Here is a 13,029-nt window from a genome sequence, read left to right as displayed (position 1 = left end):
AATGATGTGGCAGGCCAGATCTGGCCCCTGGGCCTTGCGTTTGACACCTGTGCCCGAAGGCGATACGGAGGGAGAAAAAAAAATTCACCTCAGGGCTTCCACTGCTGCTAATACGTGATGCAGTATAGAAAAACAACATAGTATAATACGAACAATTCGGTTGTGTGTGTGTGTGTGTGTGAGTGTAAAATGGCCTCCAATTCTGGAATGACCCCTGTAACACAGGAAACGTGGTGCCAAATCATTGCTTTCCATTACAAATCAAACAATATGATTTATTGTTGTGTTTATTATTTTACTTTATGTTGACTGTTTTGTAAAGCGCTTTGTTACAGCTGGAGCTGTTGTGAAAGCGCGATATAAATCAGGATTTATTGTGTATTGTATTAGTGGATTTGTACAATACAATAAGCACAGTATATTCCAAACTCAGTGCAATGTATGTTTTATTTTAGACCCACATCTTTCACTTTTGTAGTTGTCCATCTAATTTCATAGCATAGTATGACATAAAAATGAAGAGTTTTGTCCTTAAGTGCTATACAATTGAAAGTATAGGGACCTCATGATCAGACTTTGTATTAAAGTGCTGTGAAAGTTTTTCCAGACTGCATCGTTCAATTCATGCAGCAGCTTTCAGTCTGTTGTGCTTGGCAAACCACTCGTTGCTTTTGTCATCAGCCATTCCCTGAAAAATAAGTAAAAGAAGACTGTAAGCATTGTATGTATTTTTTTTCCCCACACTTATTAGGGCACTTCATTCTGGGCAAAAAATTGCTGTTGCAATACAGGTCATAACAGTGTGATAAATATTTTTGTGCCATTCAATGACAAGATTTTCACAAGTGTTTTTCTTCTCTTTCAGAAGTTACTGAGGCAAACGTGTCTTGTTTGTGGTGGAATAGTTAGAAACGTTAAGTTACGGGTCTGTGGTCACTGCAACATGTTTTACGTCATTGTGATACTGTTTGTCCTAACGCTTACAAATGAAATGCAGTAGAATCACTGACCTTATCAAGGAGTTCATTTCCTTTGGGATCCACCATGGAAAGCTGTCGAAAAGCTTCATCACCCACAAAGCAAATTTCATGACCATCCTAAAAGGGGGGGGGACAACCAAAGATTTAAAAAAAATTAAAATCCGAGATTCTTTGACATGATTATCTTTTTCAACGTTGTATGATTTAACAATTTGATTCAATGGACATTAACCGCTTCTTTTCAGCACTCACTATATAAAGACTCATGTACTGTATGCATTGAAAAAAAATACATTTGCCAAAATATATCCACCCACCCCCCCCCCCCCCCCGAAAGAAAACCCACAACACACCCAAGAAACACTTTCAAATAACCAACAAACTTGTAAGTCGGGGTAAATGAATTTACCAGTGAATAAATATTTTTTAGAGATAATTAGGTGTATTTTTCTAATGTACTTACTGGGTCAGCTAGAATCACCACCTCCACAGTGGCTTTTCCTGGGGTATCCAAGCTCACTAAGGGTGTGAGAATTTTCTGATTCTCCTTTTTCATCAACGCCTCCAGGTCAGAAAGCTATGGAAATCGGTGTCAAATTAATATTGAAGGAAGTCATGATCCCACTGAATAGAATTTGGCCAGACACACTCGTGCCCACTGTAATGACCAATGCACAACTTTGACAAGTCTCATGTGTATACTGAAGTGACTGCTATGTAACAAAAAGCCTTTAATTCATAAGTCACTCTCACATTAAATAATACCAATTAAAAAATGTATATGTTACTTGATCCCGAGGGCATGAAAAGGCAATCCTTCCAAATGCTGTTCCATGGTTTACAGTCCCATTGATGTCTTGCAGCTCCAGTTTACACTATGCACACAAACATATATGGATGGCAATTAATGTTGGAGTCTTTTGAGATTAAAGTTCAAATTCATAGAAAAAAAGGTCTTATTGAAAGTGAATTTGCGTCACCTGTTGGTAAAATTTATTTTTCTGGTATTCACACAGAAAGACAACCGATATATCTTTGATAGAATTTGACTTTGATATTTTCATAGTATGTAGTACGATTGTTGTTTCTGGAATATTATGAAATAATAATGACTTTAATCTAATATGCAATTTTCTTGTCTTAAATGTTTCTTTTTCTCAACTTTATTCCCTTAATAATACACAAATTTCCCGACGAATGAATCGCTATAAAAAAAAACAAATGTTCTTAATACTATGCCTTTTTCTTTAAAAATAACTATGGTATATGCTCAAAAGGTTCATATTTGATTGCAATATTGTGTTTATTCCTTTGAAAAATATTACTTTAATCTGGAAATTTTACAACCTTATTCTTATAATATGTCTTTAAAATTCATTATTCTAGAAAACAAAACAAATTAATCTGTGATTTCCTCAATCACACACATGAGTTACCTGTGTGTCTCCAAATCCCAGCAGCACTGTTTTCTTGTCATCATCCTTTTCTATAACCGTCATTCCCAACAATTTTGACCAGTAATGAGTGGACTTTGGGAGGTCCGATACTCCAAGGCAAACCTTCTGCACGGGATCTGGAGTAATCATCATAGCAACAATGGAAAGAAAAAGAAGAAAAGACTCCCTGACACAATAGAAACCTTTGACACTCACCTGTGGAGGGCTGTTCTTTGTCTACCAGGTAGAAGGAGTACCCTCCCGGAGCCTGCGTCAGGTAAAAGCTGTCCCCCACTTGAGTGAGGGGCCAGCCCAAACGTTTGGCATTGCTGACGGCCTGGCTTGACTGAATGGTGAGCCCCTCAAAAACAAATTGCCATCTTTAATAATAACAACAACAACAACAAATCTCGACTCGATAGTCACTTCAGCCTGTTTACTCCGAAGATGTCTTTAAACCTACCAAAAAATCATTTCCAAGTTGATACTCAGCCACCCCATAATTGTAGGTCAGCTCAGCAACAAAATGATTGTCCTCTGGACCAAAACCAACCATAGTCTTGCTCCATTTGCCATCGTATGGACTGTGTGAAGAATCTAATTTTAAAACTGTATAATGTGCACAAAATTAAGGGTGTAACTCACCCATTGCATGTTGCCTTGCAGCCTTCGACAAACTCCTCATGACGCAAAACCTGCAATTCACATTTGAGGACACTTACTTAGTTGTGAAACACGTCCATTGTACACATTAATTGGTGATGATGAAAAAGAAGGAAAAACCCCACCTTCATGCCCAAAACATCTCGGTAAAATGTTGCCGTTTTGGCTCGGTCGCCGACTTTAAAAACGAAATGTAGCGCTCGTCTCATGTTCTTTTTAGAAAGACGTCGTTGTTTTTTAATTATGATTATCTGGTTCACGTGATTGAGGCTGAACTTCCGCGTTGATCGATTTCTCTGCCTTCTATTAGCTGCAAGCAAAGCGCCAACACATTTTCTTAGTGACAACAGGTAATAATAGTACATGTTGGATCGAGAGAAACTGTTGTATAGTAAAATAGCATTATATCACTACTAAAGGACATAACTTTTATAAAATACAGCAGAAACGTAGGCTCGTTTCGGTTAAAATGCCAAGCTCTCGCGATACTTCAGTTATCCATACAAAACAGGTAGAGGGCGCTGTAAAGTAGAGAAAAGATGGATTATTTAAGTATGATACTACATACCTTTGAGAACATTTAATAACTTAATAAAGTGGTGATCAAATATTACATCGTACTCACAATGATGTCGAATAGTACGTAAACTCTTTCCAGACTTAACATGGCGCTATAGGCTGGCAGTGATAACATTCGAAAAGAGAAGAAGACAAGGAAACATGGCGACCTACATGAGTTGCCTCTTCTCCTTGGAACGAGCAGTTTTGTCTCCACGGGGGAATATCTTCAGCGTGGAAACTAAACGATACGTGCGCGGACTGAGAAGGAGGCCGGTCAGGGTGATATTTCCAGAAAATGAACCAACTAGAGGAGACGTAAAGCTGCCAATTTCGGAGGAGAGAAAGGCGGTAAGAGTTCCATTGAGAGCAGAGCAGAACCCTGGAGACAGAGGTGGTGTGAAGAGCAGGAATGCCGAGATATCACCGCCAAAGAAGGCTCATGTGGGTGGAAAAAGTGATCAACTTGATGGAATCCGCTTTGAGAGGGCTTCACCTGGGGATAAGAGCCTGGCGTGAGTGTTGTTCGCACACACACACTACCTCTCTCGGCATTTCGTTTTTCTGTTATTTTCGTTTTAATGGAATTATTGTAATGTGAAAGCAAAAGTTTATTCACAATTGATACATTGGGAATGTTTTTAAAAGTCTGTGTAAAACAACGGCAAAAAGTGTAAAAAAAAATCCTCATTAAAATATTTTCACAGGTACTGGAATTTACGTTGCAGACCTAGTGCTTTTGTGGGCATGTACTGTACATTAGACATGCATAATAGGAAAAGTACCGGTAGTTACCATTTTCTAACATTTGTATTTGAGACAGCCTGATTTAATAAAATATATAATTCAAATAAAAATGATTACGGTAATGCCTTGTAGAACTATTAAGACCAGAGTCATGTCGTTTCCCTTGCAGGAGGTTGGTGAGCGTGGCCCGTTCCAGAACGTTTCGGGAGCACCAAGGCAAGGTCCTGCTGGAGGGTCGTCGTCTGATATGCGACGCTTTGAACGCGGGCGCCATTCCCCAAACCATCTTCTTCAGCACCGTCGAGCGCTTACGGGAACTTCCTGTGGACAAGCTAAAGAGGGCCACGCTGTTGAAAGTCAAGTTTGAAGACATCAAATTGTGGTCTGACATGGTGGCTCCGCAGGGAGTTATAGGTGAGAGTGGCTTTTACTGTAAATGTTAGGGTTAATCTGAGACGGAATTCTCATAAGATTACAAACCCAAGTTTGCGCCCAGCCCCTCCAAAAAAGTCAATCTTTAAATTGAGTAATTTCCTCAAGACTTGGGGAAAAAAATACTGCATTGCCATAAACACTTATTTTTTTAAAGTGATGACAATGAAGTAATTTTTCAGAGAAAATAGTCATCACAATATTAACTTTTTTTTAAAAACAACTTGTAAAAAAAATACTTTTTTTCCCCCAATGTGGCTCTAATACTACGTTTTGTATTGTTATTGATTTAGTTTTGAATGTGTGCGCAGGTATATTTTCTCGCCCTGACGCATCTCGACTGAGCTTTGCTGCCAGCAAACACTCTGTGCCTCTGTCACTCATATGCGACAATATCAGAGACCCTGGCAACTTGGGCACCATGCTGAGATGCGCTGCCGCCGCCGGCTGCCACCAAGTACTGCTCACTAAAGGTAATACTAGAGGTATGAACATTTTAATTGTTTTATGAAATAACGGTTTCCTGACATCTCCAGGCTGCGTTGACATCTGGGAGCCCAAAGTTCTGCGAGCGGCAATGGGCGCCCACTTCCACCTTCCCATTCATTCTAGTTTGAAGTGGGAGGAGGTGGAGCATCATCTCCCCGAGCACGTCGGTGTTCATGTGGCTGACAGCCAACAAAACCAGGAAGTGAACTCCTCTCACAAACCCAGCGATTTCGGCTGGATCAGCACGACACATGCTCACCGTGACGTCCACTTCGAGGAATCTGACTCCGATGAAGAAGAGCTCTCCCTGCCCAGAGTGGACGCTGCGCCGTACCATGATGACTGGGCGAGGAGACCAGTTGCCTTGGTGGTCGGCGGAGAGACACACGGGCTTAGTGTAGAGGCGCTGGAACTGGCAGAAAAGAGAGCGGGACGCAGGCTGTTCATTCCCATGGTTCCCCACATGGACAGCTTGAACTCAGCCATGGCGGCCAGCATCCTGTTGTTTGAGGGCAGGAAGCAACTGTTGACGGCTACGCAAAACTCTGGAAGGAAGTGGACGACCAATACAGGACGACACATTTCATAATGTTAAGACATTGTGCTGTGTACTCAACTTCCAAATTAAATGTCTCTTATCTAACGCTTTAGTAATTATTTTTGCTTTAAAACACCAAAATGCCTTCTGTTGACCATTCAAACATTGTTTGAATCCACTTCACACACAGGGCACAGAGGTGGAGTTTTCCTCCTTTCGTAGACGGGTACAGGTACAAAGGGGCGTTTGCGCTGTTGTAGGAGTGAGCACAGTCGGCTTGTTTCACAGACAATATCGTTGACTCCACTCATTCCCTTTAAAAAAATCAGTGCAGGAGAGTTGAACACAATCTCAAACAAAATTTCTGCATTCACTTTATTATTTTTTTTTGTTTGTTTTTTTGTTTGTTTTCAAAGTTCCATGGTCCAGGCGTGAAAAAGATGAGTGACAAGTAGGTCCGCTGGGCTTCGCTAGAATCCAGAAATGCTATTTTAATAATGCCATATGTGGAAAAACAAAATAATCTTTATATATATTAACTGTAGGGGTGATAGAGTCAATGCAAGGCACCACAGGAGATGGAGAGAGTAAAAAAAAAAGTTAAAATGGTAAAAAGTGAAGGATGACGCTGAAGGAGTGCATTAATGATGAGTGTGAAGAGTCCCGTTCTTGTCTGTATTTAGACCTCCCGTTTCAGATGGGCTCGGGTTTGAGCTTGTCTACCAGGAAGTCGCCAACAAACTGCTCCACCACGTCCGGCGTGATCTCTTCTACGTCGCGCACGTATTTAGCCCGTGCCGACATGTCGAGGATGGTGAGTAGCGGCGCTGCCTCCGGCAGATTTGTGTAATCACGCAGAGAGTCACTCATGTCGTCCTGGGGAGACAATGAAGACATGAGGGGCCCGTCATGTCCTGTGGATGCCAGCGAGGGCATTTGCTGTTCGTTCAACTCCAATATAAGTACAGTGTCATGGCGTTCTAACCCTGGAAGCAATGAATATTTGAACACAAATAGTGGCGCAACACGGCGCCAGATAATATTCCGACTCACACGGCATATATTCTTTATCCTCTGTGGGGAATGATTAATATTGCTGGGCTTTCTGAGGAGCAGAGGGGGCAGCACATTGTCCATTGAATCTCAACATCTCGCTTGCCACTGATTAAGTGTGTACGTACGTGTGTGTGTACGAGTGTGAGCCACATGTATTCTGAACGTCCTCAGACAGGAAGTGAGATGTGAGCACAATCAGGATGTGAAAATGAAACTTGCTGATTTCACAGGCGACAGAGGTAAAGACAGGAAATTAAACTGAAGGCTTTGAGGATGTAAAATATCTGATTTGGCTTATGAAGGATTCATGTTTAGGGTGTATTCACACCAAGAGTTTTAGACCAACATGGTGATGGGCTGCAGACAGAGCAAATTTCTGCCCCCTGTCAGTTTGTTGAGTGAAATACAAACTGGAATCTACAGATTACTTCCCACCACTCAAATCTACTTCAACCCCATCTTGATCTTTGCACATGTGCGCTAAATGCCATTGAGCCCATGATGGAAGGGATGTTTTCTTTTGCTCACCTCTCCGGCTACAAAGAAGAGCAGCGGCGTCTCCTCCTCCTTGGCTTTGTACTTAGTCATCAACTTCTCAGCGATGGGCCGGATCAGCTCCTTGGCCGGCTCCAGCTCGCCTTCATCCTCAGCGTCTGAAGAGAACAACAGATGGTCCGTGTCGTGTTTTGCTATATGGTTTGACCTCGACACACATCAGGAGGGTGTTGAATTTAGTCGGTTCCTGCCAAATACTCTTCCTTCTTCAAAAATTTGGAAGACATGTCAATCATGGGTGTACGGAAAATAAATCTCAAGAAGCCATGCCCGGAAGGTCGGACGATTTTCCCACAAAAATCAAAACCTCTCCAGAACGCATCACTCTATTTTCAAAATTTTTGACGCATTGTAATTGGCTTGAAGTGGCCATTCCAACCAGACCCAGCATTTTGACAGACTCATTATTTTCAAATCCCATCCCATGAAACTAATAACTTCGCTCTTTGTTTAAATTTCAGCCCCTCAAACCAAAATGTTCTTACTAGCATGAAATTAGCTATTTAAGTCTGACGAAGCCAAGTTTGCAACTAATTAAATCAATAAAAAACACAGCAAATAAGACATTTGATTTGAAGCGGCCATTTTTAGGGGTCCTTCAAGGGGTTAATTGTCCTTGATATTGAGTCTGACTCCTCCCAAATTGGAAATGTATATCTTTGACAGGTGGGCGACAACATACAGCAAGAGATTTCAATCGATATCGACAATGGCCGCCGACTCACCCACAAAGAGGACGAGGCAGGGTCCCTCGTGGAGTTGCGCAGCGTTGGCCTCGCTGAGCTCCAGCACGGGGCGAGGGTGCCACGGGAAAAGCCGGCATTCCGGATCGTTCAGCACCTCCACGCGGCCCTGTCGCGTGATCACATGACCCTCGGTGTCCAACAGGATCAGGGTGGGAATACCTGAGGAGCGATAAAGGGGATTAAAAGCGAACAGGACAGGAAATGGATGATTGTCTGGATGCCATACAGTTTTTTTTGTTTTGTTTTGCTGTATGAAGGTTTCGTTTTGTTTTATTTTCACAACAAAATGTTTTAAGATTTGCAGTTGTGGAAATTGGCATTACTGCATTTTCACAACAACGAAATAAGAATTTACTTAACAGTTGTCCCTTTTAACCCCAACTTACATTTTTATTTTCAAGTTTTTCTAACTTACATTACAAATTGTGTCTTTGACAGTATACATCTTAAAATTAGACCACCCTCAAAGTAGGCATGCTTTTTGCTCTGTTGATTTTATGTCACAGAAGAAGGCAAAGGTCAAGTGTATTTTGAATCCGAACATTTCTATCCTGCTTATGCTCAGTAGGATCGCAGGTGACTGGAGCCTATCCTAGCTGACTTGAGGTGATCGTTTTAGTACCTCCGACTACTCCGCAGTCAACTAGAAAAACCCACAAAGTGAAAAAAAAGAATGGAACACTCAGTCATGTGCAAACAGACGTGTCGTGTCCTAAAAGGACTGGCAATGCAATCACTCCTCTACAATTCTTTTGCACAACAGAAGTAATCAAATAATCAATGGCGTTAGAAACAGTGGACTCCCTGCCTGCACACATTGTTCCCCGTAGGGCTGCTTGTGGATCTTGTGATCATAATCTGAGCAGCCTTATCAGAAACAGCCGTGATGGAGGAGCACAGCCGGGGCGAGTGTCACTGTTCATCTTATGAAAATCTTCTCTGCTCATGTGGACTCCAGGCAGGCTAGAGTAGGTCAAGCAGGTGGGAGTGGCAGAGTGAGGAGGGTGGGGGTTGCAGCGTTGACATCTCTGTGCATTCCTCACATGCTTTGCAGGAAAAACCTCACAACCCCCCCAGCTTCACTTATTTGAGTCAGGGAATGAAGAGGAAGACTAGGGAGCATAGTACCACAAACTGGATGACAGAGCAAATCCAGGAGCTCATAAAAATTCCAAGCTGCAATGAGAGATACAATCCTGACAATTTAGGATGTCAACCGTGAAAATATAAGTGTGGATTCTACAGTAGCTAAGCAATTCAGAAAAGAGCTCCTAAGGCAGAAAAAAAGCTGTTCGGGATGCAAATTTTCTAACTATGGATTGTTTATAGCCATTCTGTTTATTTACATCAGGGGTGTCCAAACTTTCTCATTTGAGGGCCGCATCCATAAAAATGCAAGGGCCACTTTAAAATTCTTCAACTCTAATCCATTAAACACGCTAAAATGAATCAAGCAAGCACATATATTTTGTATTGTAAACATTTTCAAGTTGCTTGAAAAAAGAATGAATATATTTTTAAAAATTGAGGTGCTAGAAAAAAAACAAAGATGTATTTCTTTTAAATCAGCATAAAAATACATTTAGGGACACAAAAAGCTATCTGACTAAAATGTTGTGTTGCCCAGTTTAATTTATGTCTGTGTGTATGCTCGGTCTATACGGTATGTGTTGCTGCACTATTTGTGTTCAAATACCAGTTGTTTGAAGCAACAGTATTACTGCTTATGTAAGACAAAGTTAAGTGGTTTGGTTAAATACACAATGTACATTTCTCAGTTTTATGTTTACTTAGACAGTAAACTTCAACTGGGAATGGCAATAAACAGCTTCAAGCAAACATATGGTTCCTTTCCGTAGAAACTGTTGGACATCTTTTAAACTGCACACAGCACGCTTGGAGGCGGGCAGAATTGACATCATGGTAAGTAAAAAAGCGCATAAGTAGGTCAAATTTTAATGTGTAACACAAAGAGAAAAAATAAAATAAACCGATCGTTACTTACCCCCCCAAAAAACAAACAAAACAAACAACAACAAAAACCTCCCAAATTGGGACACTATGTTCCTATACCATGTGTCTGAATGCACTGCGAGAGGAGCACATTGTTACCTTGAATCCCATACAGCCTGTTGAGTCGCGAGCGTCGAGCCTCGTCTGAATATGGCACCGCCAACCAAGGCATCTCGCTGAAGTACTGCTGGAAAGACTCCTCAGACCTACAGGAAGGATAAATTAGACATGTGTGTGTCTCAATAAATAGACCTAATACAGTACGCTGTGTAATGGTACCTTACCTGTCAGCGCTGACGAACACAATCTCGAACTTTTGACCCGACTCTTTGACTGTGCGATACGACTCCACCAACACTCGTGTCAAACTGCGGCACGGTGGACACTAAAAGACATCAAAACAGATAATAGACAGACTTTATTATTCCTGTGACAAAGTGGTCATTTTTTCTAAGACAAAAGTAATGAATTACATCTATTGAGAAATGTTACTTGTGTTGAATGAATGAATGAAACAAATATTTGAAAACATTTCACACTAAAGTTGTACATTTTTTTCAAGAAAAGGTGTGTAATTGTGAAATAACTGTTTTTTTAGAAGTGCGATTTCAGTGTTGTGTAGAGAAGAAATCAATTTTTAAAAACTGTTAATAAATGTAAGCTTCTGACTGATGATTTTACTCCCCTTAGATTACGACTATAATATTGTAATATAATGATGTTTTTTTTTCCCTTAAAGGCCCTAATACTCAACTGAAAGTACAACCCTTTGCCCCCCCCCAAATGCAATGGCATTCTTCACCACGTGGGGGCGCTTTACGGTTTACGAAAGACACGTTTTCTGCATTTGCACTCCTAATGACTTGGTGCTTGGCGGTATTGTGGTGCAAAACAATTCTCTTTCTGGTCCATCTCAGTGTCATGCGTGATTGTGGTTTGGTCGAGACAACCCCTCAATAGAAGCTTTTGGTTTCTGGCAGCTTTAGGGCCAACTGGGACCAGCGTTTGCGCCAGTGCTGAGATGAAAGTACAAAAAAATAAATCATGACTGTACGTTAGTAGCATTTTCATGTTTCTGTATTTGAGTATTTATTTTTCTGCACATTCTCACTTTTAATCCCCAAATTTGTTTTGTACATGGGTATGCATACTTTGTTCTCCTTTGCGAAAATAGTCTTGTGACTTTTTCAACCTCCGTGGAGGATGAAACAAGATGACAAAAGAGGTACAGTCAACCGAGGCGAAGATCTTTCCTTCGCACAAACCTCACTCGCCGCCTCTGAGGCGAGAGTCAATAACGTCACATCATAAAAGAGGCTCACCCAGTGCGCCGAGAAGTAGACCCCCACATGGTAGCCCTCCAGGGAAGCGCTGTCGGTCGACTGCCTGTTGCTCCTGAGCAGAGGCCCCGCCACTACCTCCGCAAACGGTTTGGGCCCCCATGGGAACTCCAGGCCTGTGAAGAGGAGAGCGGGAACGATATAAGGCAGGTGTTGTCCAAATACCGGGCTAGAGGTCCATTTGGAGCCTCTGCTACTAAAGTTTGAATGACAAAAGACTATTTGTTGTCAACTGCAAAATTGAAGTTGATTAAACAATGATGTCATTGGTATTTTTGTCAGCACAGTTTAGCGATAGCATAGTATTACTTTTTATTTTGATTTTTTTTTGTAAAAAGTGGAGTAAAAATTTGGCATCCCATTTTTACATTTAACATTTACATTAAAATTACTACTACTACTACTTGTAGTTTTGCATTTTAAATATTACACAGTTTGATGAAAATCCAGAAGAGCCTTTTTAAATTTAAACTTGTAAAAACATTTGAATGTTAGAAAATATACCTTTTTTCTCAGTTGAATGTGACAATCTCACAATTTTTTTCTTTAATTTTTCAAATGTAAAAATCAGTTGAATGAAAATCTGACCCAATTTTTTTTAATGAACTTCTTCCTCATGATCACAAGTGACTACAGGTGGAAGTTTGCTCTTTGCCTGTATGTAAACAGTATTTGCTGCATTCTATGCTGGGGAAATTATCGCACAAATTGTATTGCAACTTAAGTGTCGACCAATACGCAGAACAACAGGAAAATTCCAAGGAATTTGCTGAAGACCCAAGAAGGACAATTACAGATGTACGCGCCAAGTTGGGGTAAAGTCTTTTGGAGCCTGTTCTAAACAAGTGCAGATTTCAAGAGCTTCAATGAAAACAACTGCACGTAAACAGAGTGACCAATGCTCAGACCTGCGGTGAAGTCATAATAACTAAAAAGGAGAAATGTAGAATTACAGACATTTTGGAAAAGTCTTTTGGTGAGGGGAAATGTTAAAACAAGTGCAGATTCCACGATCATCAAGTGAAACAGTTGTACTTCAGTGGATTTGAGAAATTCCCAATACAATGGAGAAAGTCTTAGGAACTCCGCAATTGCAAATTTCCACACTGTGCGAAAGCTTTTTGAAATTATTTGGATGTCTGGAAAGTCTGGAAGAGAACTAAAAACAAAGACTATGTAAAGTCTTTCAGGATAAATTTAATGAACATGTTTCCATCGCCATCCAAAACTATTTCCTGTTTTTGAAGAAGCTACCACACATTATTTCAAAATCTGTTGAGAGTTTTGAATGAACTTGACATGAGTGTCGTTTTTCGAAACTTTGAGGTCAGAACCTAATGTGTTTTTGAAACCACTGAGGACAATTTTCAGTGTTTGATGAACGTAATAGATGCCTTTCATAAGCAACGTAGAGCATCTTCAACGGATTTGCTTTACACCACAAATACTCATAACAATGGGAAAATGGGAACTCTG

The 13,029-nt window shown here is 40.8% G+C and overlaps 3 protein-coding genes across 3 annotated transcripts in view; 1 reads left to right on the top strand and 2 right to left on the bottom strand.

Annotated features, from left to right (window-relative positions):
• Positions 1 to 271: 271 nt before the first annotated feature.
• Positions 272 to 3,515, bottom strand: glod4 (glyoxalase domain containing 4). The gene is made up of 9 exons (XM_052078204.1): positions 3,205 to 3,515; positions 3,062 to 3,111; positions 2,880 to 3,000; positions 2,633 to 2,777; positions 2,417 to 2,553; positions 1,769 to 1,855; positions 1,444 to 1,557; positions 1,011 to 1,097; positions 272 to 688 (listed from the first exon to the last, which is right to left on the bottom strand). The coding sequence occupies exons 1-9, from the start codon at positions 3,442 to 3,444 to the stop codon at positions 623 to 625; spliced, it is 1,047 nt and encodes a 348-aa protein (XP_051934164.1). The 5' UTR covers positions 3,445 to 3,515; the 3' UTR covers positions 272 to 622.
• Positions 3,516 to 3,629: 114 nt separating this feature from the next.
• On the top strand, positions 3,630 to 5,944 carry mrm3a (mitochondrial rRNA methyltransferase 3a). The gene is made up of 4 exons (XM_052078198.1): positions 3,630 to 4,152; positions 4,554 to 4,798; positions 5,128 to 5,289; positions 5,353 to 5,944. Exons 1-4 carry the CDS (start codon positions 3,800 to 3,802, stop codon positions 5,892 to 5,894), a joined length of 1,302 nt encoding a protein of 433 aa, XP_051934158.1. The 5' UTR covers positions 3,630 to 3,799; the 3' UTR covers positions 5,895 to 5,944.
• Positions 5,945 to 6,194: 250 nt separating this feature from the next.
• The window catches only part of nxn (nucleoredoxin), a 28,679-nt gene continuing 21,844 nt past the window's right edge, over positions 6,195 to 13,029 (bottom strand). Inside the window, exons 3-8 of the mRNA XM_052078199.1 lie at positions 11,536 to 11,669; positions 10,498 to 10,598; positions 10,313 to 10,419; positions 8,180 to 8,359; positions 7,428 to 7,552; positions 6,195 to 6,719 (exon numbers count right to left, since the gene is read on the bottom strand). Coding sequence (XP_051934159.1) covers positions 6,537 to 6,719; positions 7,428 to 7,552; positions 8,180 to 8,359; positions 10,313 to 10,419; positions 10,498 to 10,598; positions 11,536 to 11,669 — 830 coding nt within the window. The 3' untranslated portion in view covers positions 6,195 to 6,536. The remainder of the gene's footprint in view (positions 6,720 to 7,427; positions 7,553 to 8,179; positions 8,360 to 10,312; positions 10,420 to 10,497; positions 10,599 to 11,535; positions 11,670 to 13,029) is intronic.

This window comes from Hippocampus zosterae, chromosome 10 (assembly GCF_025434085.1).
Source record: "Hippocampus zosterae strain Florida chromosome 10, ASM2543408v3, whole genome shotgun sequence".
Lineage (NCBI taxonomy): Eukaryota > Metazoa > Chordata > Actinopteri > Syngnathiformes > Syngnathidae > Hippocampus > Hippocampus zosterae.
This window is presented reverse-complemented; position numbering and strand designations above follow the sequence as displayed.

What these genes read in the sequence shown, in the direction of transcription:
- glod4 (XM_052078204.1), bottom strand. Translation starts at nt 3,444, where the DNA reads ATGTACTATTATTACCTGTTGTCACTAAGAAAATGTGTTGGCGCTTTG. An exon ending in TTTCATGCCCTCGGGATCAA is followed by an intron (nt 1,558 to 1,768) that starts GTAACATATACA and finishes CGATTTCCATAG; the next exon opens with CTTTCTGACCTGGAGGCGTT. An exon ending in GAAATGAACTCCTTGATAAG is followed by an intron (nt 689 to 1,010) that starts GTCAGTGATTCT and finishes CTTATTTTTCAG; the next exon opens with GGAATGGCTGATGACAAAAG.
- mrm3a (XM_052078198.1), top strand. Translation starts at nt 3,800, where the DNA reads ATGGCGACCTACATGAGTTGCCTCTTCTCCTTGGAACGAGCAGTTTTG. An exon ending in CCTGGGGATAAGAGCCTGGC is followed by an intron (nt 4,153 to 4,553) that starts GTGAGTGTTGTT and finishes TTTCCCTTGCAG; the next exon opens with GAGGTTGGTGAGCGTGGCCC. An exon ending in CCAAGTACTGCTCACTAAAG is followed by an intron (nt 5,290 to 5,352) that starts GTAATACTAGAG and finishes TGACATCTCCAG; the next exon opens with GCTGCGTTGACATCTGGGAG.